Source organism: Columba livia, chromosome 1, assembly GCF_036013475.1.
Source record: "Columba livia isolate bColLiv1 breed racing homer chromosome 1, bColLiv1.pat.W.v2, whole genome shotgun sequence".
NCBI classification, from domain to species: Eukaryota; Metazoa; Chordata; class Aves; order Columbiformes; family Columbidae; genus Columba; species Columba livia.
This window is the reverse complement of record NC_088602.1, coordinates 111512325-111536427: the sequence shown is the minus strand read 5'-3', so window position 1 is coordinate 111536427 and position 24103 is coordinate 111512325. Positions and strand designations below refer to the sequence as shown.

Here is a 24103-nt window from a genome sequence, read left to right as displayed (position 1 = left end):
AATCACAGATTTTGAACTTTAATTTTTTTTTTTTATTCTTTTCTTGCCATACAAGACACGACAAGTTAGTGAAATGCACCTGGTCAGTTTTGTATATAGTTTGGGTTGCAGGTGGTAAAAATGCATTATCAGTGTTCTGTGACCTGTTTACTTCTGGTTCTTGCTGTCAACTACTTTTCATTGACAGATTCAACTTAAAGGCCAAAATTATGCATGAGGATGGGCTCTTACTGTTCTCCTTGCTTACATGTATGTAAAAAACTACTCATCCATAAATTTGAAGAAACTACCAGCCAATCTAGCACTTTGCATCAGCAGTAAATATAATTTTAAAGAATGGTGGGGGTTTTTTTTAATTGCATTTGCAGTATAATTAGACTCCAGAGAAGTCTCCAAGTTGCCCAGAAAAGTTACTATGTGACTACATAATGAAGAATATTATGTCCATTGGAACATAGGGGATGCTACGGTGATTTGTGTCAGACTTGATTTTGACAAGTCTATTTTTAATCTTGCAGTTCAACTTATAGCCTTTAAAGAACATGTATCCTTTGCATGCTAAATCCTCTGTTTTTCCCCTTTGAGAACTGAATTTTAATGTGTGTCCTTGGAACAAGGAATTTATTCTTGCACAGATCACTGTCAGTGTATACAAATGAAGAAGATAAGACTTTTGAAGCTTTTTTTGATGCTTATCTCATGATTGCAGCTGAAGTGAGGGATATCTTTGGTGCCTAATGACTTCATCAACTAGCTTTAAATGAAAGTTCTCAGCATACCAACAATGAAACAGAAGTATAAACTGTTCAAGAGAAGAATGGAATGTTCACCCAAGAGAACTGAAAACCCCTATGGTTGTTTTTTATAGGAGTTATTTGTAGGAGGTAAACCTTGATATTACATACTTTTCAGACTCATTGAAGTTGTTTTGTTTGTTTATATGGGAGACATTTTTATGCAGCATACTCAGGTTGCCTCAGACTACCAGAGCCAGCCCCACAGTGTCCAAAGCCAGGCAGTGAAGGTAAGGTGAATCTTGCGACCGAAGCCCTGTTAGGAAGGGTACTGGGGGTGGCTGGCTGGACTGAGCCTCTCAGCTGTGGTATCCCACCAGAGGCAGCAGCCATGGTGAGCCCTCACCCCTGTGCTACCACGGCTTGTGGAAGGCAACTGGCTGCTTAAATGGTTTATGTGAAATAACTGCTCGATACAGTAAAGCGGCTATGCCACGAGCAGAGGCTGTGGCCTTGCCAAGGCAGTCTCTCTGCCAGGACCTGGCGTGGTCCCTCCCCAGCACCACTGGCTTCCAGCCTCTCTCTGCAGCTCCAGCAGGTCCTACCATCTGCAGGGGGGCTCAGAAGCAGAAGTGCCCTGTCAAGCAACAGTGGATATAAACCTAGCTGAAAAAATACCAGTATACCATAGAATCATGCAAAGTCCTGAGTTGAAAGGGACCCACAAGGGTCATAGAGACCAACTCCTGTCCCTGCACAGGACAACCCCAAAATTCACACCATGTGTCTGAGGATGTTGCCCAAATGCTTCTTGAAGATTGTCAGGCTTGAATGATGAATTATTTAGAAAATACCTATAAAATTAATTTAGTAAGTTGCATGAAGTCAGTCCTTTCTTCTTTTTTCTGTACACCAATATCCATCTTCCCTCCTACCACCTTCTGGCTGCAGCTATATGGTGAGTTATATATTCGCCTCCTCCACAAACAGCTTCCCTTCTCCCCCTCACCATTTACCTAAAGAGCAGAGAGACGTTCTACTGTCCTTCTCTTCAGTCGTGACTGTTACCCATAGCATGTAAGGAGCAGGAGAGGACAGTGATAAAACTGGTTAATTTACACTTCTTTTTTTGCTGCGGTGCTGCAGGGGCGGTAGTTGGGACCAGCCTGGGTGCAGCATGTGTGCAAATCGTATCCCCAAGTGAACTTTAATCTGGCTGGTACAGATAACGAAGCACCAGCTTGGCTTTGCGGACGTGGGTGTTTTCTGGGGGGGTGGATAACTGATATCAAAGAGAGTGGCACCGTATTTTTACTGCTGTTGTTACCCATCGTATCTAGACTAAAGCTCACGTTGGTGCATCTGACTGCACTGCAATTATGTCTTCATTTTCTATGTGGAAAGAATGCAACCGTTTAGCATTTTATGCTTGGTTTGTGTTTGCAGGGTAATTTTCTTCTCCCCTTTTCAAACAGCCCTTCTCTCCCCTATATTTTGCAATATTTTTGCATTCATCAAGAAATGCTTTCTGCCTAAGTGTAATTTAACTTCTATCTTAAGGTCCACGTTTACGTACAGTGTACATTTGCTTTGTAACTTTTCTGTGAGACTTGTATTGGTGATTCTTTGTCCTAAGGAAAATGTGAAACAAATTTTGTTGTTCAAGTGATACAAAAGGGGTTGAAATAAAGGATATAACAGTGTAAATACATAATTAGGTTAACCAGCATAAATATTTAGATGTATTAAATGGAAATAAACAACGTGATTTTGAAAGGCTGGACAGAGCTTTAAATAAAATAGATTTTTAAAGTCATATCTTATTGATTTTAGAACAATAAACAAATACATACTTAAAAAAAAAAAAAACAAAAAACAAAACAAAAAACAAAACAAAACAAAAAAACACAAAAACAAAAGAGGGGTAAACCTTTGAATTTTAAACATTCTGGATATGTGGTATATATTAATGGCAGGACTTTTTAATAAATAATGCAATTTAACGAAAACAAGTTGTTAATTGGCTGGCAACAATTTTGGCTCAATTTATCCTCCCATCAGTCTACATCTTATATATATTAAGCAATGTGTGGGGACAAAAATATAACCAAATGGTTTGCACTTTGGGACTGCTGCTGTCTGAATTACTGTGCCACATGCATGGGAGCTTAAGAAGAGTAGCCTCTTTGACCGCCTTTCCAAATCATTATAAAATCACATTTGCCATCACTTATACTGCTTCAGTGGTACATGGATATGTCTTTGGCATCTGACCAACCGATTTTCTATTCCAGACTCAGTAAGTGAAAATCATTCTGCATTAGTCTCTGCAGCCGAGTTTCCATCAACTGTCTAACCTAGCAGATATAATAATAATAATAATAAACCCTACAAAACTCAAGCTGCTGACCACAGAAACTTTTCCACATGAAGAATTGAATTAATCTTTTGTTGGAACATTTGTTTCTTAAAACTATTTCCATTAGTCTTTCATTATTTAAAACCTAATTATAGCAGTGTGTTCCATAACAAAGAATAGAGATGCTCTTAGTTTGGATCAGATAGTCTGGTTCCAAAAAACAGATAAGACATAAAAGCAAAAATGATAGTGTTCAGGCATCTGAAAGAACAATACCATTTACTCTTTGAATGAATGTGTTTTTCTGAAAGAACAATAATAAAGCAAATAATATTGAACCGAGAGCAGTATATAATACAGTGCTAGAAAATACAATATTCTTTAGAATTCAAGAGCTTTATCTCATTTCTGAATACATCTTCCTTTTCATATTTTTTTTTTCTTTATTGACTGGATTGCTTAGAGCTAAGGCAATGTCTGTGAAGGACTTCCAACACAAAATAGCCCTCTGTGAATGTTATGCATTATTAATAAAAATACAGATAACTCTCTGTTTTAGATGCTCCTAAGGCATTTAACATTTAATCAGAAAAATTTATCTGATGTTCTGCTTTTTGAAAAGCATTAAGGAAAAGAAAAAATTGAATAGCTGACGGAATGAAAGATGTATATGAACACCTGACCTTTCATTACTCCATACACAATGCCCTAACCTGAAAGTGAAAATGCCAGTGCTGTACCAATTATGAGTAGCAGCTGAAATTATTTCTGTTGCTTCATTACAAATGAAAATCACAAAATATTATGGTTATCTGTCACATAATAAAAATATCTTTAAGATTTTCTCACTTCTAATGATCTTTCCTCCTCAACTGCCTTTTATTTCACTTCCTTGTTTTCAGCTTCTTTTTGAAATGTGTTTTCAGAATATGTGATTTCCTTGTTTCTCAGCAAGGAACAAGTTTACACCAGTGTTTATTTTGAATGAGGAGAAGGCTGAGGTACTTGAACTTTGTTGCCTCAGTCTTCACAGGCAACCTTTCCTTTCCACACCTCTTGAGTGGATTGATGGCAAGACAGGGACTGTGGAAGCAAGTCCCTCCCACTGTAAGTGAGGATCTGGTTCATGACCACCTATGGAACCTGAATGTACTTAAGTCCATGGCACCTGATGAGATGCATCCCAGAGTCCTGCGGGAATTGGCTGATGTAGTTGACAAGCTGCTCTCCACTTTGAAAACTCATGGCAGTCAGGTGAAGTCCCTGGTGACTGGAAAAAAGGAAACTTTGAACCCATTTTTAAAAAGGGTAGAAAGAAGGACCCCAGGAACTTCCAACCTTTTAGCCTCACCTCTGTGCATGGGAATATCATGGAACAGATCCTCCTAGAAGCTATGCTAAGACACAGGGAGAGCCAGCGTGGCTTCACCAAGGGCAAATCTACTGACCTATGATGGAGTGACTATATCAGTGGGCAAGGGAAGAGCTAGAGAGGTCATCTGTCTGGGCTTCCGTAAGTCTTTTGACATGATCCTCCACAACATTCTTCTCCAAATTGGAGAGATAAGGATTTGATGGGTGGGCTATTCAGTGGATGAGGAACTGGCTGGATGGTTGCACCCAAAGTGTTCAATGGCTCAGTGTCTAGATGGACACCAGTGACAAGTGGTGTCCCTCAGGGGTCTGTACTGGGACCAGTACTGTTCAATAACTTAATGATGTAAACAGTGGGATTGAGTGTACCCTCAGTAAGTTTGTAGATGACACCAAGCTGAGTGGTGTGGTGCCTGAGGGACAGGATGCCATCCAGAGGGACTTAGACAAGTTCAGGAAGTGGGCCTATGTGAATCTCTTGACGTTCAATGAGGCCAAGTGCAAGTCCTGTGCCTGGGTCAGGACAACACCCAGTATCAATACAGGCTGGGAGATGAAGGGGTTGAGAGCAGCCCTGCCAAGAAGGACTTGGGGTACTGCAGAATGAAAAGATGGGCATGAGCTGACAGTATGTGCTCATCGCCCAGAAAGCCAACCATATCCTGGGCTGCATGAAGGAAAGACAATACCTGATACTGCATGGAAGCTATTTTATTAGAGTTCTGGAGCATGCTGGTGCTGATAGACACTGTTCACACAACTCTGGAGCTGTCAGCACAGAATCACAGAATGTTAGGGATTGGAAGGGACCTCAAAAGATCATCTAGTCCAATCCCCCTGCTGGAGCAGGAACACCTAGATGAGGTTACACAGGAATGTGTCCAGGCAGGTTTTGAATGTCCTCAGAGTAGGAGACTCCACAACCCCCCTGGGCAGCCTGTTCCAGTGTTCTGATACCCTTACTGAGAAGAAGTTTCTTCTCAAATTTAAGTGGAACCTCTTGTGTTCCAATTTGAACGCACTACCCCTTGTCCTATCGTTGGTTGTCACCGAGAAGAGCCTGACAATCACCCTTTATATATTTGTAAACATTAATGAGGTCACCTCTCAGTCTCCTCCAAGCTAAAGAGACCCAGCTCCCTCAGCCTTTCAAATCTGTGGCACGCAGCCACAGATTTTTCAATCTGGTGCTGGAAGCTTGATGTAGTGTATTTTCAAACCATGACCATTGCAGTTGGTCTTTCGCTGATTTTTTCCCTAGTACTATCTGAATCTTCAAAGAATTATTATTTGTCTTTCATTCTTTTTTACCTGTTGTCAAGATGTCCTCATCTTAAGCATGCTGCTCTACCATTTATAATGAAAAGATGTAGCTCAGCATTGATGAAATCAAATCTTTTGCTTCTCTCATAATGTCAGCAAAAACAGACCTTAAAAATAAACCATTAGAAGAAAGAACTTATTTCCTAAATGAAAATTTGTGTTCTACCTCTTTGAAAGAAAATAAATAAGAAAACAAGGCCTCATTATATGAGTATTAGAGTTATCTTTGTTCTCTGAAACATCCACTTCAATTGCTAGTTTGTATTGTTAATCTTCCTTTTGCACTGAGATAAGCAAATGGAGTAACACCAACTTTCAGGGTTTGGAAAGTTACCTCATCATTTCCTTGAGTCCTTTAAGTTTTGGTTTTTTGTCTGTTTCTGCTATTGAGGTAAAAATCCAAACAGCTATGTGACTGCATCAAGATGTGTAAGCAATTGCTGAAAATTCGGTAGAGCACAAGAAAGCCTCTCTTAATCTAATTCAGATAATGTAGAGGAGCATTTGGGACCTGTACAGAAAAGCACTCAAGGTGTTTTAGTCCTTTTTCTCTCCCAGGTACATGAACTCTGAATCCAGTTGGAATATCCAGATGTATTTCCAAAAATTTAGAAAATTAGAAGAATGTTGTAATTACATTTAGCATTTTCAAGTTAGATTTTGCTGTGACCATATATGCAACTGTAACAAATTCTTGATGTCTCCATTTTTGAAAGCTGAAGTTAAGAAATGACGGAGTAATCAGAATAGATTTCATGATCATGGCTCCATCCCTGGTGGCTGCACCAGAGAGTTGGTGTATGAGTTCATGCCAGTGTTTCAAAGCATAATCGTTCATGTCAGTGTTGGGTTGGATTTTGTGGAGTGGTTAGAATTTAGCATGTTGTGCACTTTATTCTGCAGCCTTGGTGTTTCAGTGCAGTCCAAGTTCCTGGAAGTCCTCAGTAAGTCTGTTAGTGCAAAAGATAAGTGATAGCAAGATAATTGCATGAGTTTAACATACCTGAGTGCAGTGGGCAGCTGTTGTGTCCTTGTCAGCTTCCGTGCATGGGCAGCTGCAGAATGGGAAAACAGAATTTGACCCTGTCTGAAAGAGCTCACTCAAAATGCCCACAGAAATGCCATTTAAAAGTCATTATATTCTGACGGAATCAACATGGTCTGACAAATAAAGATGAGGAATTTTCAGGAGTGTGGAACTGCCCTTTCCATGGTGAGACCGCCCTGTTCTGTAAATATCTTATTTTGATAGTATTGCATAGTAGCTCCATAGCACAATTCCTAACGATGTCACATCACTAGATATCTTGGGGCTGGCTCATCTTGTGCTTCGTTCATTACACTTTGAGAATTAACTTTTCCTCTGAGCTTCTGAGGCTTTGGCAGCTAATGACAGGAAAACTAGCACTGAAATGCTGGCCTGGATGAGTGACCTGAGAGACCAATATTATCCCACTTTGTCTGTCTTTGATCCTTTAAAACTAATGTGCAGGAAGTCTAACTAGAAGAAGACAGCTGAAAAATTAATTAATAGGGCAATAAGTGCTACATTTTTCTCCTTGGCAGTATGGCATCTTCATGCAGCATGAAGTGATTTATGCAGTGATCATGTGGCAGTAGCACGCTAGCAGTTGGACTTGGTGAAAGTCTCAGTCCATCAGATGTATGTGTGTGCCCATCTGGCTCTTGGTTTTTACACCAGCCAAAATGAGCAAATACTGATTCTGCTGGAGTAGACAACTCCAGTGTTAGTAAATCCTAATATGTCCTCTACTCCATCTCAAGGTTTAACCCCAAGTTCTCTCAGGGGCTGAGGGAGACAATAATGCATCTGTGTAAGTAGGAAAAAGGTTGCCTAAGGAAGGCAGCCCAGCTTTCTGTATATTGCTGCTATTCAGAGTTGCACTCCAGAATGAATTGAAGGCTGACGTAGTAAGAAGGAGCTGATAAGATGCTGTCTGAAAGAGAACTACAGGTAACATTGCTCAGCAGTTAGGTAGCAGAGTGACACTGCTGTTAATATTCAAGCAGCTTTACCAAGGCACTCTTGTACAGCATGCACAGGTATTTACTGTTTGACTGACTTTATGGTAACTTAGTTACATTGATTATAGGCTTATAGTTGAGGATATAAGCAACTGGACAACTTTGGGTGTTTGTGGGGAGGGTGATTATTTTAGCTAGAGGTAAATGTAGGTCTTCATAAAGCACTGAAATTCAAAAACAACTTTATAGGGCTTACCTTGCCACAGTGCTAATAAAAGAGAAAACTGAGTGAATTTGGTTCATGTGAAAGCTTGATAGATGGACAGCCTTAGAGAACAGGAAACTATTTTATTCTTAAAGCCTTTACTGCAGAGTCATCTGCAATGGCATCTCCTATATGAAGGCCCGCCAGTGTGCCACAGCCCTGATCTGAAGGGACCACTTCTTTCAGAGGAAGCAAGTGTAATTCAGCCTGCAGGCTCTCTCACTTCGTGGCCCCTTACAGAGACTGCCAACAAGGGTTCCAATTAGTGCCAGCTGCAGACTGTGACAATTTTAAAGATTGACTTTCACACCATGCTAGACCTTTAAAGAGAGAAGAACATTTATATAAAACGCAATTTGCTGTGACAGTAATTTTCTGTATGCTATTATTGAAGTTATTTATGTTCGAATCAGAGTATCTTTTCTCTCAGCTGTGTTTCTGCTGCTGTTTGATCCTGCAGTGCAGTAATAATCCTGTGCTTATATCTTTTATACTTTATGTGGCAGTGGTCATTTCATCCATTACTTGCACAGTTTTTAGGCTAGCTCAGTCGAACAGGAATCCTATAAAACTCCCAGATTCTTGTACAGATTGCTTCTGCTGCTACAAGTCTTCACATATTTAATGGAAGACTTCAATTTTAAGGACCTGTGAAGCAGCATGGCTATTCAAATTAAACTGTAGGTTCAGGAGTTCATAATTTGAATTTGAGTATTTCACTGCATTGACAGTAAGGCTAGGGGCAGGTAACACCATTAACAGTGGTGGAAGAAGCAGCCACCAGCTTTCCAAACATGAGTGCAATCCATCTGCCTTCTGATAGCAGAGATTCCAATGTGCCCTGTATATCTCCAAAAATAAGACCTGAATACCATGGTCGTGTGTTCTGTGCTCTGTAATCCCAAGGAAAAAACAACATCCAACCTGATGCTTCCATTCATCTCTTGGGTTGTTCCTCATGTGTACGCCCCCAAAGCAAGGCCTTGGCCTCATGTCCCTTCTCTATATACCATGCAATGTTACCCCTCCTCCTCAAACTGGGACCCCACACCTCACTGTTGTGGTATCACACATGAGCTTCTTGCTACATTTCTTGCCTGCTGTGCTCCTGCAACTGTCTGCTGAGATGGAGGTGGGGAAGTAATGCCCTGTGTGGCATACCCTGCCTTGCCTGTATAGCATGATGGCAGGATAGCCTACATCTAGCTGTGCACAGGATCTTCAGAGAGCCTTCCTGGAGGTCACTGCAGCCAGCTGGATGGGCAGAGACTGAAATCCCACTGCCACCTTTCAAGCAGTTCTTGTGCCATGTGTTGGCAACCTCTTGAGAAAGTATTTTTTTCTGTGTTCCCCTAAAAATTGTCTGGAAAACATCCTTCTCCTAAGTTTGGAGAGGTCAGATTCTTCACCTGCTGCTAAAACAATATTCATCTATGCGTAGATGTAATCAAGAGATCAGAAGTGATCTGCCCACAGTAGCATGGATTCCAGTCTGGTTTAATCTGTTTTACTTCTCTCCTGAGTCATGGAAACGTTGCTTGTGGTTTGTGCACTGCAGTGTTGCCTTTAGAAACGGGGCGGGGGGGGGAAGAGCCACACACACAATGGCTCTTGCTGGAGGAGTTCTCTGGTGCAGAGGAGCTGGATTGCATGAACTTTTAGCTTGTGTGTTCATATCTGGCAACAGCACTGCTTCTCCTGTAACAAAAACAGCATTGGGAAAAGGCATAATCATTTTAAAGCATCTCATCCCCTGTCCCTCTGCATTGTTTCAGGGGTGTCAATGGATACCAAGTCTGTTCACTAGCTTATTACAGTTCTTCTAGTCCACTCAGGCAGGTTGGCATCATTGCAGGACCTGGAGGCACATTGTGGGGGACTGCATGATATCAATGCAGGATACGGCATCTCTGGCAGATAAAACTAACATCAGAGGCAATGTAGGCCCACTGATGAATAAGGTGGGTGCCCTGGTGACAGAAGATACAGAGAAGGCAGAGTTACTAAACGACGCCTTTGTCTCCTTCTACTCTGCTGGAAGCTGTCCTGAGGAGCCCTGTACCCCTGAGCCCCCTGAGGAAGTCAGGACAATGGAGGAGTTTGCCTCGGTTGATGAGTTAGGGAGCAATTAAGCAATCTGTATATCCATAAATCCATGGGTCCGGATGGGATGCACCTGTGGGTGCTGAGAGAGCTGGCTGAGGTCATTGCTGGACCACTCTCCATCATCTTTGCCAAGTCTTGGGAAATGGGAGAGGTGCCTGAGGACTGGAGGAAAGCAAAACTTACTCCAGTCTTCAAAAAGGGCAAGAAGGAGGACCCACATAACTATAGACTGGTCAGCCTCACCTCCATCCCTGGGAAAGTGATGGAACGGCTTATCCTTGGTGCCATCTCAAGGCATATCAAGGAGAAGAAGGTCATTAGGGGCAGTCGACATGGCTTCACCAAGGGGAAGTTGTGCTTGACCAACCTCATAGCCTTTTATGACGACGTAGCAATGTGATAGCAGAGCGGTGGATGTGGTCTACCTTGATTTCAGTAAGGCATGTGACACAGTTTCCCACAGCATCCTTACAGCTAAAGTGAGGAAGTGCAGACTGGATGATCAGGTAGTGAGGTGGACTGCGAACTGGCTGAAGGAAAGAAGCCAGAGAGTCATGGTCATTGGGCAGAGTCCAGTTGGAGGCCTGTATCTAGTGGAGTGCCTCAAGGGTCAGTACTGGCACCAGTACTATTCAATATATTTATCAGTGACTTGGATGAGGGAATAGAGTGCCCTGTCAGCAAGTTTGCTGATGACATGAAGCTGGGAGGAGTGGCTGACACGCCAGAAGGCTGTGCTGCCATCCAGCGAGACCTGGACAGGCTGGAGAGTTGGGTGGGGAAAAATTTAATGAAATATAACAAGGGAAAGTGTAGAGCCTTGCATCTGGGTAGGAACAACTCCAGGTTCCAGTATAAGTTGGGGAATGACCCATTAGAGAGCAGTAGGTCCAGAGAGGTTCTCCATCCCCTCTACTCACAGAATCACAGAATGTTAGGGGTTGAAAGGGACCTCAAAAGATCATCTAGTCCAACCCCCCTGCCAGAGCAGGACACCTAGATGAGGCTACACAGGAATGTGTCCTCAAATTTAAGTGGAACTTCTTGTGTTCCAGTTTGAACCCATTACCCCTTGTCCTACCGTTGGTTGTCACTGAGAAGAGCCTGGTTCCATCCTCGTGACACTCTCCCTTTACATATTTGTAAACATTAATAATGTCACCACTCAGTCTCCTCTTCTCCAAGCTAAAGAGACCCAGCTCCCTCAGCCTTTCCTCACAAGGGAGATGCTCCACTCCCTTAATCATCATTGTTGCCCTACGCTGGGCTCTCTCCAGCAGTTCCCTGTCCTTCCTGAACTGAGAGTCTTTCTTGAACTTGCCCTGGTGAGACCACACCTGGAATATTGTGTCCAGTTCTGGGCCCCTCAGTTCAAGAAGGACATGAAACAAATTTGAAAAGAAACTTCTTCTCAGTGAGGGTGGCAGAGCACTGAAACAGGCTGCCCAGGGAGGTTGTGGAGTCTCCTGCTCTGGAGACATTCAAAACCTGCCTGGACACATTCCTGTGTAACCTCATCTAAGTGTTCCTGCTCCGGCGGTGGGATTGGACTAGATGATCTTTTGAGGTCCCTTCCAATCCCTAACATCCTGTGATTCTGTGGGTTAAGATGAGTCTACTGTGTCCCACCAAGGTCTCTCCACAAGATGTCTCTGGCCCTGGAAATAAATATAGGCAGATCTCTGGGCCAAACTGTTCCTTTCCACGGGAACTGTTGCTCATTATGAAAGTCTGGAGAAGTGAAATTTGGAGTTCCCTAGGTGAAGATAACTATTGTAGAATGGGTTTTATGTAAGAAAGTATACACAGATCAAATCAAAATGATCATTTTGAAACGTACTCAGTACTACATGTGCTTGAAATGTACTCAGTACTACAGTAGAGTGACTTTGCAAACTCTTTGTTCGTTATTATTACCTTAATCTTCATAATAATGAAAGATATTCAGATGCTGAATGATTTTCCTCTAGCCTAGATGCTATTATAGAATGTGAAGATTCATTCCGCTTTCCTTAGCTTTGAATAGGGCATTTGAGGTAACCTGTTACATTTTGTAGTTTGTTTTGACCCACTAATTTCTGTTTTCTTACTTCGAAACTGTAGTGTGAAGCATACTGCGAATCATGGCATCACACTCCATCATTATGAAACTCAGACCTTTCTCATCAGTAGAGACCCAAAGTGAAACAGAGAAAATAGGAGAGGACAAAGCGTAGTGTTTCAAATCAAGAGTTTCAGAACTTGATGTTTAATGTGAGAGATAAGTTAAGAGAAAGATTTTTCTTAATTGCATTACCTGTAAATGCATTATATGTCAATTCCTAATTCATTTGTCTTCACTGGGAGAGAAACCTAGTACTCCTCTAGTATGTAAAATTGCTAAAAGCTTTTAAATTAGCACAAGCAATATTTTTCCTTTCTTAGGAGTGAGTACAGGTAATAAATATCATCTTTCTTTATTCCTATGCTATATTTGCTGTAGGACACATATGAAGAACAGAACAATTTATTCCATATCACTCAGGTACTGGGAGTCCCCCCATATCCCTCATCTGCCCCTGCAGCCCTTCCTCCATTCCAGCTAGAAGGAAGCAGAAAAGAGACAATAATTTCCAGCCACAAGTTCACAGACAAAGTCAATGGCCGGCATTGTAGCTGAATGTTAATGCTTCTTGTAGCCCAAGACACGTCATACTTAGCAATACAACTTTAACCTTTATAATGCGCCATAATTTGATTTTCGAACCATCTATATTCTCTCCTTGTTCCAGCCTAAGTAGCTGTAAGGAGGAGGGAGAACAGACAAATATAATCACCACACAGTGTACAGGGAAGGACAAAGAGATGAATCACTGAAATTCCCGTTGCAGTTTTCAGATTTTAGCCATGTTCTTACCACTTGATTCTGGTGTCAGGAAATGAAAGAAACATGATGATATTTTATTGTGGTGTTAGTGTTTGCTGGTCAGATGTCAGAGCACCCAAAAAGTCCAGAGCTGTTGTCCAAGCTTAGAATTTCATATGTTTGTTCTTGAGTGACTGTAAAAGAGTATGTTGATTTAAATCAGAAATACTTAGGTTGTGGTGAAGTGAGCATGAAAGGCAATTAAGTGTCTGTATTATTTTTTGTTTCTTTAGTTACATTCTTAAAGGAGGAAAAGACTTTTCAGGGAGAAAGTAAGACTGCAATTGTTTTTTTAGCCTTTGCCACTGGCTTTCTGAAGTTGTTAAAAAGAAGTAGCTTGCATTTAAGTGTGGTGGTGTACCTAGTTTATGTAAACTAATCTAAACTGTTTATATGTGCTACTGTCAGACATGGAAATACATATATACACACACATTCAAGCTATAAAACTTACAGATCACAGCACAAAGTCAGTGATTCCATTGGTTTTCCATTATCGATTTATACGATATATGGTACAATTGACAGTCTCTAGTGCTGTGCAAGGGTTATTGTTTAGATGTATAGAATTTACTAACAGTATTGGAAATAGAAAATGAAGTGCTGAGGATGGAGTTTTGTCATCATCACTTGAGAAGGTTTTAAAATGAGCAATAGAGTCATGACTGAGTACTGCAAATCAAAAAGCTGCTGATTAAATAGTTTTATCTCTTGTAACTGTGCTGTGTTCTGTATGTAGCATATATTTCTGGAAGATGTTTTCCCTGATGATGAGGGGAATGTACGTGGTGCCTGACACCTGCTTAGTGTGTGTGTAGCATGCTCATATCCAGATACTCCAAGTGGCCTTATAGCCTCACATGTTGGACGAGTGGTCCAGGGTCTAACATCCTTCCAATACAAGTGATTAATCTGTAAGAACATCTTGTCCCAAATAAATCTTAGCACTGATGACCTTGGGGTTTAAAAAAACTATTGTTAGTCTAGAATGAATCTTGCCTACACTGACACCTGGACAGATTTAATCCAAGAATAATGAAGAGATTAAAAATATGTTTAGAAGGAGCTGATTTCCTTTTTCAAAGGCAACTCTCTAAGGTAGCTGGACCGCAGGAAGCAACGGTGGTGGTAATCTTATGTTGCATGGGAAACATAGATTACTGGGTTGAAAATAATAGAAGAGGTCAGTTGAGCATGGAGTAGTTATCCCAGGACTGCAATTTATCTCATAGCTAACAACACTGTGAAGTTTTATGTCTACTTGTATGTATGTCTACATTAATATAGCAGTGACAAATTGGATAGATGTGGATAACATAGGTGACTGTGAGATTCCTGAAATAAATTACATTTCTCTATCATGCTATTTCCAATTCCCAAAAATCTGGTATGTAAAACAGAATAAAAGGAGAGGAAATCCTGTCTTTAGCCAAAACAGAATGGAGGTCGGCTTCTTTTAAAATTACAAGCTATAAACTCTTAGAGAATAACAATGGAGAATAACAAAGAATAATTGTGGAGATTTCCAAAGCTGTAGCTTAGAGACCTTAAAAATTAACTGTAAGTTTCCAGAAATATGAACGCTGTGCATAAAGACTGTTTCATGATTGAATAAATAATTTCTGGAGTTTGACTTTGGAACATGTTTTATTGAAGTGAAAAATAATTGTGGGAAATTCTGTAAAGTGGTTATCATTATATCTAGAAGGTATAAAATTATGCTGGTTTGTGGCAGAAGATTTAATTTTCACCACACGTAGCTCCTCATTATTTTTTTTTACTTTCTGACTTAGTTTTAATTCTGTTGTTCCAGACACAGACAAGCAACGAAAGCCTTCAATCCTTCCTTTTGAAAAGTCTAGCTATACTCTTTTAGTATAATAATACAAATATCTAATGAGAGCAGTAAATAGTGAAACTTAACAAATTTTTCTTTAGTTGGGGATATTTGGTCAGACCTTGCCCCTTGCATGGCTGATGGCTTTGACAGAAGTAGAATTTGCTATCCCAATTGGCCTTCAGAGATGTGTTGACTTCAAGTATAGCTAAACTTTCCAGACCAATTTTCTGACTGGACCTTCAGTCTCTTCCTTGCTTTTTGACGTTTTAAGTTGTGTATCAGTGATGGGAATATGCATATAACGTGGCACTGTGTAAGACCAATACAGTGTGATTTATTTTAGTTAATTCTACTGAATGGGTCAGGCATGCCAAAGCAGTTGCGCTTCAGTTAGCCGGGCAATAAATCACACAAATAAGCAATTAATTGTGTTTGAAACTAGTAAAACCAGCAAAAAAATCAGCTCCATCTCACCAAAATGGCAACTGACCTTTTCTTAGCTGATATCTCCCTCAGCAGCCATCTGACCAACAATGTAATAAAAGAGATGTTGGCTCTAATTTGCTTCTCTTCCTTCTTCTTCCACTTTACCCTTACTTTTCCCCAGTTATCCACCACACCCAAGTGCCCTGCAACAGTCAAAATATACAATTGTCATTTGTCTAGACCACTTGATCATATCAAGATTCCTAATAATTTCTTGTCTTTAGCCTGGAAATAATTTGGGTTTTTTTAGAGCTGCTTATATGCTTTCCATTAACTAGTTTCTTCCTAAACAAGAGCTATTTAATTTTAAAGAAAACCTTTATTTAGTAAAATTGTAAAAATTCTAACAGGAGTATTTACCAAACATTAGTCTTTTTCCACCCGTTTAAAAAGGTGAGCTAAAAAACAAATAGGGGGGTAAATTTTGTCCTCATCTTTAGTTTGAAAACACTGCTGTCTTCAGATAAATTTGGCATTAAGTATACAAGAGCTAGCTAGTATAAAAAGCAACTTGCATTTGTAAAGTAGGTGAAGGAAATTCATAGACTATAGATGCTGAACTGATAGGGTTAATCAAACGTTATTCTGTTCTTGCTAGAGAAAACCACTATTGCAGCATACAGGTCTCTCTGATGAAGCAAATATTTCATAGCATAAGCTGTAAAATTAAGTCAATTCAATTTGTTAGGTTGGAAAATTATTTTTAATATCCATTGTTATTTTGGCATATTATTGATCTCTGTAATTCTCTGCCATGTGATTGTAATAAACATTTCACCATATTACTGTAGTTTTCTCCATTAAAAAGAAAAGCTTTTATCTGTTGTGAATAAAAGTATGAATCTTTACTAGTTTTTACTTTCTTTTTTCTTTTTTATAGAAGCTGCAAAGAATCAATCCTCCTTACTGTTGTTCAACCTTACCCTGTAAGTATCGTTGGTGTTTTCTGAATTAGTTTCCTAGCAACATAGCAGGGTTTTTTTTCTGCCCGTATTCTTTCTGTGTCTCTACTTCATCCGTGCAATAAAAATAAATAAGTGAGATAAGGGCCATGTCTCTTAAAGGTGATGTTTAAGACTGTGTTATTGTGTCCTGCAGTCAAAGACTGCATTAGCAAAATAATAATAGAGTATTTAAACTCATACTAGGATGATATGTAGAGCAGGATGCTGAGTTCTGCTTCAGTTTCTAAGCTGTTGCAGCTCCTGGTTTTTTCTTGATTCTGCCTCGGTCCCACAGAGTTGCGCTCCCCGTATCAAACCAGCTGGACCTTCTGCAAGGGAGGGCTCTGCCTGCGTCACCAGTGCAGGGTGTGTAGAGTGGAGGGGAGAGGACAAAGGGACAGACAAGGGATTGTGTGAGCGTGGCTTGAAGGGACAGGCAGAAACTGCAGCCCACCTCAGAGCTGGATGGCACCTTTGCACCTCACCCACCGCTTTGTGGGAGATGAGTTCATGAACTGTCAGCTCAAACCCACCTCCTGTGAAAAAGGAGAGAAGCCAAGCCAGGGAGGAAACATGTTTTTCTCTTCCCGTGCATCCATGCACAGTCATGCCAACCTTGCAGACTGCTGAGAGACTCAGCCACGCAGCAGGAGTGACTTCAACAGGTCCCTTCACTTCTCCATTGGCTAACCTGATACACAACAGTTAATTAATAATGGATAAATAATTGCATCTTTTTCACCCAAGAATAAGAGATGAGATGGATTTCAAAGAATATGTGAAAACAATTTTATCTGATGAAGCTGCCAAAATATACATCTTGCAAAGCTTTTTGTCACAGAAGTGGCCATATATTTGTGCTGGTCCTGCACCTTTTCCAGAAACCAGTCCAAAAAACAACTAAATGAGGAAAAAGCACATACTCCCCAAAACCAGACTGGGGAAAAAATCCTTACCCACTTTGCAGGCTTCATCCTTTTCTTAACATGTCAGGTGAAGAAAGGGCATGTTCTTCAGCACAGGTTTGTGTAGCCCTTAAAAGTAGACAGTAAACTGTAGTGCTGTACATCTGTGAGGTGTTGTGGCCTGTTATCACTGTGGTGCTGGTATAAGAGCAAGCCCATACACACTGAATGTAAGGGAAACTGGAACCCAAATGAACTGTGCACTCCATGTTCAATGAGAGACCTTTCCACCATGGGTACGGTCCTCTCCCAGCCTTTGGCCTGGAGAAGAAGATAAGCCATGGCCTGGCATCTTACCAGCAATTTGGGTCCAAGCTCTGTTTGAGGTCTGACAAGGCAAAATCTCCTCTTGTTACATAGCACAAAAAGCTAATCAATAACCATACTACCTCTAGATGTCACTGAGCCATGTGTGGCACTGAAACACTTTGCTGTCCTGTCCGCCATTTAGGCTGATATACCCATCTTACATGTGTATTTGTGTTGCCCCCCTCTGGCATGTCTGCTAGAGTCCTGCAACTCCTTCTCAGCAGGGAAAACACTCCTTTTTTCAGGGGCAATGGAAGTTTTGTCTCACGTAGGTGTGAAGATTGTCTCCTTGAGAACGTTCACACAGCAGTCAGAAGATACGATAGATGTATGCATATCAGAGCTAGCTTTAACTGACCCATTTTTATCCCAACATTGGCATGTTTCAGTGGTGTGAGCTTAACTGGGAGAGCCTCAGCTGCAGGACTGTTGCACCCTGTAGATCTCTGCTTTTCTCCACTCTTGTACTTCTTTACCTGGTCAGACCAGGGCCATGTTGATTAATAGTGTCATTCCCTCTCCACTATCAAGGCCAAATTCTCTTGCAGTGGAAATGAAGATGTGCATAGGGATGGGGAGCAGTTGGGAATCCTGCCAGTACATGAAGCCCAGTTTGAGCCCTGAAGCAGTGCAGGGTCCCTTAGTTTATGCAAACCCTGAGCTGTGAAGTCCCCTGGGGGCTCCTGATTCACCTTGAATACCTGGATCATGCTGGCCCTCATACTGCCTCAATGTTACTGTCAGTAGTGCCTGAGTCTGTTGGGTGACATCCCTCTGGGCACCACCATCCTGGGTGTTGCTGCACTCCAGCTGTGTGTCTGTTCTGCTCTTCTGTGCAGGGGATCCTCTGCCAAGTATATTTTGTCTTGCAGTTTGTAAACAGTATTTGTGTCTTCAAAAATTATGATGCACGTGTGCTTTCCCCTTTTCTTTAATTTTGCCTCCTCCATTTTTCCTTTTACATCTTTTTGCCAATAAAACTGGAAAGATTAAGTAGAAACTAGACAAAAAAAAAAAAGAGCATTTAAATAAAGACTGAACGTCTTCCCCATTCTTGGCAGAAATAGATCTTTACAAACATTTTGTCAATCTCTCTTCTTGATGGTGAACCTTTTGTTTCTATCATTGCATGAAAATGATGTGCCAGGATGGATCACAAGAGTGCTGTTTCTTAATTGTTTTTATTTGTACTATTTGGAGTGTGCTTTGTTTTCATGCTTTCAAGTAACCATCTTTTATGATTGCAGGTGAAAGTAGACACAATCTAGATTTATCGTACTCTGTAGTACACTTTGTACTTTTTGAAAGCTTTTGTGGATCATTTTTGCTTAAGTGCATTCAGTTTTGTTTAATGCTTAAACTCATTAAAATTTCATTTTAATTATGACCAAGCCAAAGCATTAAGCTATCATTTTCTTCCGTCAATCTACAAATCTCTGCCAGATTCATATCACCACTGCTCATAAGGAGGTCACTGAACAGCTAGAGCAGTTGAAGCAGTTCAAAGTTTTGATTTCTGGAAGTATGGCATTTGATTATCTTTTCTGACCATTTTATTGTAAATGGACTATCATTCTGATTTTTGCCTTATCAAGTTTTAAGCATTACTCAAATCAAATAACTTGCCTGTTTTGATATCTGTTCAGATTTTATGTATAGAGACCATTTGATAGGTTGCTTTCATGATTAATCTCTTAAGCTCCTTGGATGTCATCCGGGCCCAACAGAGATCTGTGGCAATCTTGCTGTGCACAGTTCCGCAAAGGGAAAAGGATAAGAATCTTTTTCTGTTTTGAAAGAGATGATTCTTGTTGTAGCACAGCTATATGTCTGAGACATAACGTTTGCAGAAAAACTACAATAAATAACACTTATTTATGGATCATAATGATTGTGGCAACAATCTTGTTGAGAGTCTCACAGTATTTTTCATGCTGCTTTGCCTTCTGGAGTAGTGTAACAGCAGCAACTACCATATCTAGATTTGTGGTGGTAAAGCAGGATATAAAAATGAAACAGATTTGTCACAAAGATTTCAGATTATAAAGTCAAAAAGACTACCAAGGTGTAGTTTTGGAAGTCAGACGTGAGCATTTTGAACAAGATAATTTTTGACTGCTTGAAATGGTGAAGTTTGTGTAGAAATGATAGGTTTTCTTCTTTGAATGTGTACATTTTTTTGCAGTCATCCTGAGGACCTTTTCCACTGTGTAAATTCCCTATCAGGTTTTTGGTATGGTCAGTTCTATACGAAGCTTTAGTCTTACACAGGAGAGGATCATGTTGTGGTTAAAGACAAAACTGCCATCGCTGTGTTGCCTCCTGGAAGCACTGGCTGGTCCATGGCCACCTCCCAACCACTCTTTGCTGTTTGAAGCAGCCTCCTCTCGTTTAAGACATGCTGTGCATCCTTACTTCTTCCATTTGTGTGTGGTGCAAGCCCCAGTGAGCACTGCTGCTCCTGACCTGTCTTTCTCTTAGGATATATGGATTTTTCTGGAGTGTAGGTGTATGAAATGCATGATCTTTCCGCAGTGAAGACTGTGAGAAAATTCAACATAAACTTCCATGTTAAATGTTTCAGAAAAGTGGAAAAAAGCCCTTCCACCCTTCCCCCTGTCCACTGTTTTCTCCTTGTAGTTCCAACCCACTTCCACCCTCAGCTGCCATTATGTCTCTTTTTCCTCTTCATTAGTCCATTCTCCCATCCTAGGTACATTATTTTTCATATAGACCTTCATTTGTTCATTTTCATAGGATCATAGAATAGTTTGGGCTGGAAGCCACCTTGAAGGCTCATCTAGTCCAACCCCCTGCAGTGAGCAGGGACATCTTCAACTAGATCAGGTTGCTCAGAGCCCCGTCCAGCCTGGCCTGGAATGTCTCCAGGGATGGGGCATCTACCACCTCTCTCAGCAACCTGGGCCAGTGTTTCACCACCATCATTGTAAAAAATTTCTTCCTCATGTCTGGCCTGAATCTCCCCTCTTCTAGTTTAAAACCACTACCTCTTGTCCTATTGCAACAGGCCCTGATAAAAAGTCTGTCCCCATCTTTCTTATAGGCCCATTTTAACTTTAGTTTGTATGGGGTGAAGTTTTCTTTCATTCCCAGAGTTTCTCATCCTTGCAGAGTTGTAGGGCTGCAAGTAGTATGCCATGGCTCACTTCTTTTGTGCTTTTCTGCACTTAAGTGCATTCACCTGTGTATGAGAGGTAATCATAAAGGTAAAGGAATAATCCATGAATGTAAAGGGCTGAACTTTGGAGAGGCAGAATCCCAAAAAGCCAGTGGAGAGGATTTTATGGAGGATCTCCACATTTAATAAATACAGAGATAGATGGCCCAGGCCCATCTAGTCATGAGATGAGCTGCAATGTCTGCATGTTCCAAAATGTCTGGAGCTGACCTGTGGTTTCACTCATGGTTTTTGGGACAATCACAGTAAACTAGGCTTCTGTTTGCTGTAGGTGGAATGGATTTGATTTTCTTAATGCCTTCATTAAAGTAAGGTATCCTATTCCCCACCTTACAGAGATGTATTATGCGTATATGGGACTAATGATCAGACTGTGATTGCCATCTAAAAATACTAAAATATAAATAATGCAAACAGTAAAATGTAATTGTGATAGATCACCAACTCTTAAAAGAGAACACAAATCTGACCACTATTGCAGTAATTAAATTTGTGCCAAGATTTTAACAAAGAAATACTCATGATGATGATCTGTCAGTGTCCTTTGGTTATAACAAATTAGTACATGGTGAAACTTCTCCACATTATTGCTTCTGAGTCCCTACCTGCTCTTCTACAATGCTCTTTTGAGCCAGTGTAGTTGTTTCAGTCTTGCTCACGGCTATGAATGACAGTGTTTAGTTTGCCTTTGGGCATTATGTACTGTTCCACTTAATAAATTTAATTCTTCCTCTTATTCACTTTTTATTTGCTTGCTAAATTTTGCCTCATATAATTGCCTTTAAGGATGGACCAAAAAGTCAACACATTTTTATGGTCATGCAAGTTTTCTTTATTTCCTAACAAATATTATGTTTCATATTAAACTAATGACTAATTTTGAGTAACAAAATTAAAACTGATTGCATATATACAGTTTGTGGCTATTTAAAACTTTGGTATTTCTGACAGGTTTTGACACTCCTTGTCACAAAGCAGTTTTCCTTTTCACTTTGTGCCTGTACTGTACTGCTGCCTTGTTTCATTTCTTTCAGAACTGCACTATCCTCTTCTAAATGCTAAATCCTCCTTTTTCTTGAGCATGAGTAAAGGTTTTGTTGCTGCAGCATCTCTACTGGCAAGAGTAGTGAAAAGCTCTTTTGCAGCAAGTGAACACTATTTCACTTGGAATCTCCCCCAAGTTAGAGTTTACCTGCAAAAGCAGACAAAGTACTAGACATTCCTGTTTTCGTCAAAAAACATTTTCCCTCAAAATTAAGGATACTGTTTCTAAAAGCTGTCCAAAAATGACCTGCCATAATGGTGCTGACAGAGTTAAATCTAATTTTGAAAAGTGCAGAAAATGAGAAAAATATTTTCCAGAAAGCCTCCTCTTGTTATAGCAATCTCGTGTGTTTTGACCCTGCGGATGGGATGCCCATTGACTGCAGTCCTTAGTAAGCAGGGTTCAAAGGAGAGTCTCAGTCTTCACTATCATTTCCTCCAAGCAAATCTCTATGCAATGCTTCATTTCTCTTGTTAGGAGTTTCTCTAGGTAGTGTTGAAATGATCACCTGAATTTTTACTGAATTTTGCATAAGCAAGTAAAAAATATTTAAATTCCTGATAAATTTGAGTTTTTAACAGGAAACAGTGCTTAACAGGTCAAGTAGTGTGAAGTTTGTGGGTTTTTGAAGTATTTTGGTTCCTTATTAAACTGTGTCCCCTCATTTTGCACAAGTCTCTCTAATTGAGCTGTTTTTACCTGTGACAATGCAAATACTTTACTTGCAGTAATAAATATTCTGCTTTAGTGTAAACACCTCCTGCTTAAGGTCATTAACTGAGGATAATGGCTTCCATTTGGCTAAAAGACAGAGTATCAGAAACAAATGAACCTGGCACTCTGAGAATCATTGGTTGATAGCATTCTTCACCTACAAACCTGAAGACATTAAAATAGAATAGAGCAGCACATCATCTTGCTGATGATTTGTTAGATAAGCAAGTTTCAACAGTCAAACCCAACTGTTTTCCTACATATTTGCCACACTCTTTAGAAGCAGGAGAAAGCAAAGAGAAAATGCCAAGTGCCAAGTTGATTCAGAAGTAGAAACAATGAGATTGTGCAATTAGGCTCAAAAGCTGTGCTATTACTCAAAACTTTAACCAGCAGCAAACGTTCCCCCAAATACCTGGCACAGCTGTTCTAGTTTTTCTTACACCCTTGATTTATCGTTTGAAGCTTTTGAGAAAACAGTCTGCTTCCAGGCTCACCCAGAGTGCCTGGCAAGGGGCTGGAGTCCTGACCACATTGCCAACAGCAGAACTGGGAAGGGAGGGAAGATGCACATTGTATGACAAACTGTGGTGTGATCCCCTGGCTGTGCAATAAATATACATTAAACCCCATGTCCCAGAAGGGTTCTGGGGAACGTGCATATGTTCATACCTTTCAATTGTGTTGGACTCCCCTATCACACTTTTGCAATAACATAATTTAAGTGTTTATTTCCCCCTGCAAGTGAATGGAGGTTGTAGAGAGGAAAAGGGAGACATTGTAGAGAGGCTGTGGAGAGCAACAGAGCCGTGTAGTGGTTTGCCGGATTTGCTGTATGGGAATAAGCTTTCCGGAATCCGGAAGAAAATTTGGCAGTCTGCCTATAAAGAGAGGCCAGACTGGTGACTCATCTGAACTGGGAGCAAACAACTGTAAAAAGCCTCTTCCAGCAAGCAGAGTAAGTGAAAGCTGCTTTTTTCCCCTTGCCCTCACAAGGGAGAGCCAGTAGCCTGCTCCTATGGTTGTGCTGCCCCAGGGCAGCAGGAATGAGCAGGCTGCAGTCCCTTACTTAGTTGACATATAGACTGTCCCACTTACACACTACAGAAAGGGACTATGTGGAGAGGAAGGAAATTAGAAAAGGCATATGTCAAATTATTATATTAATTATGGTATTACTGTCTACTGTGTCTTTCTAGGAATTCATCCTTAGAGTACAACATATAAGCATGCTTCTTCAGTGTTTTGATGTTGTCTCTTCTTGCTGAAGAACTGTTTTGTGTCCCCCACCCTGAGACATTAACTTTATTTCATTTTGTTTTCTTTCTTTCTTTTTGGTGGTTGTTGCAAATCTTCTGGGGGACATTCTGCTTTTTTCAGCACTAGCTTAGGAAGCTGAGCTTGGTTTGATTATGGGGTTGAATTTTCTGTCATTTACTGTTACTGATTAAAAAGATGTATGGTCATAGCTGCTAGAGAAGAGGTAAGAAGAACGAACTGTAAAAGTGAGAAACATTCATTTTTATTTCATGGTTCTATTTTGTGATCC

The 24103-nt window shown here is 40.5% G+C and overlaps 1 protein-coding gene across 6 annotated transcripts in view; it reads left to right on the top strand.

Annotated features, from left to right (window-relative positions):
• FRMPD4 (FERM and PDZ domain containing 4) overlaps positions 1-24103 on the top strand; it is a 305734-nt gene that overhangs the window by 255820 nt on the left and 25811 nt on the right. For all 6 annotated transcript variants that reach the window (XM_065073249.1, XM_065073278.1, XM_065073288.1 and 3 more), the window contains one exon: positions 16259-16304. In XM_065073249.1, coding sequence (XP_064929321.1) covers positions 16259-16304 — 46 coding nt within the window. The remainder of the gene's footprint in view (positions 1-16258; positions 16305-24103) is intronic.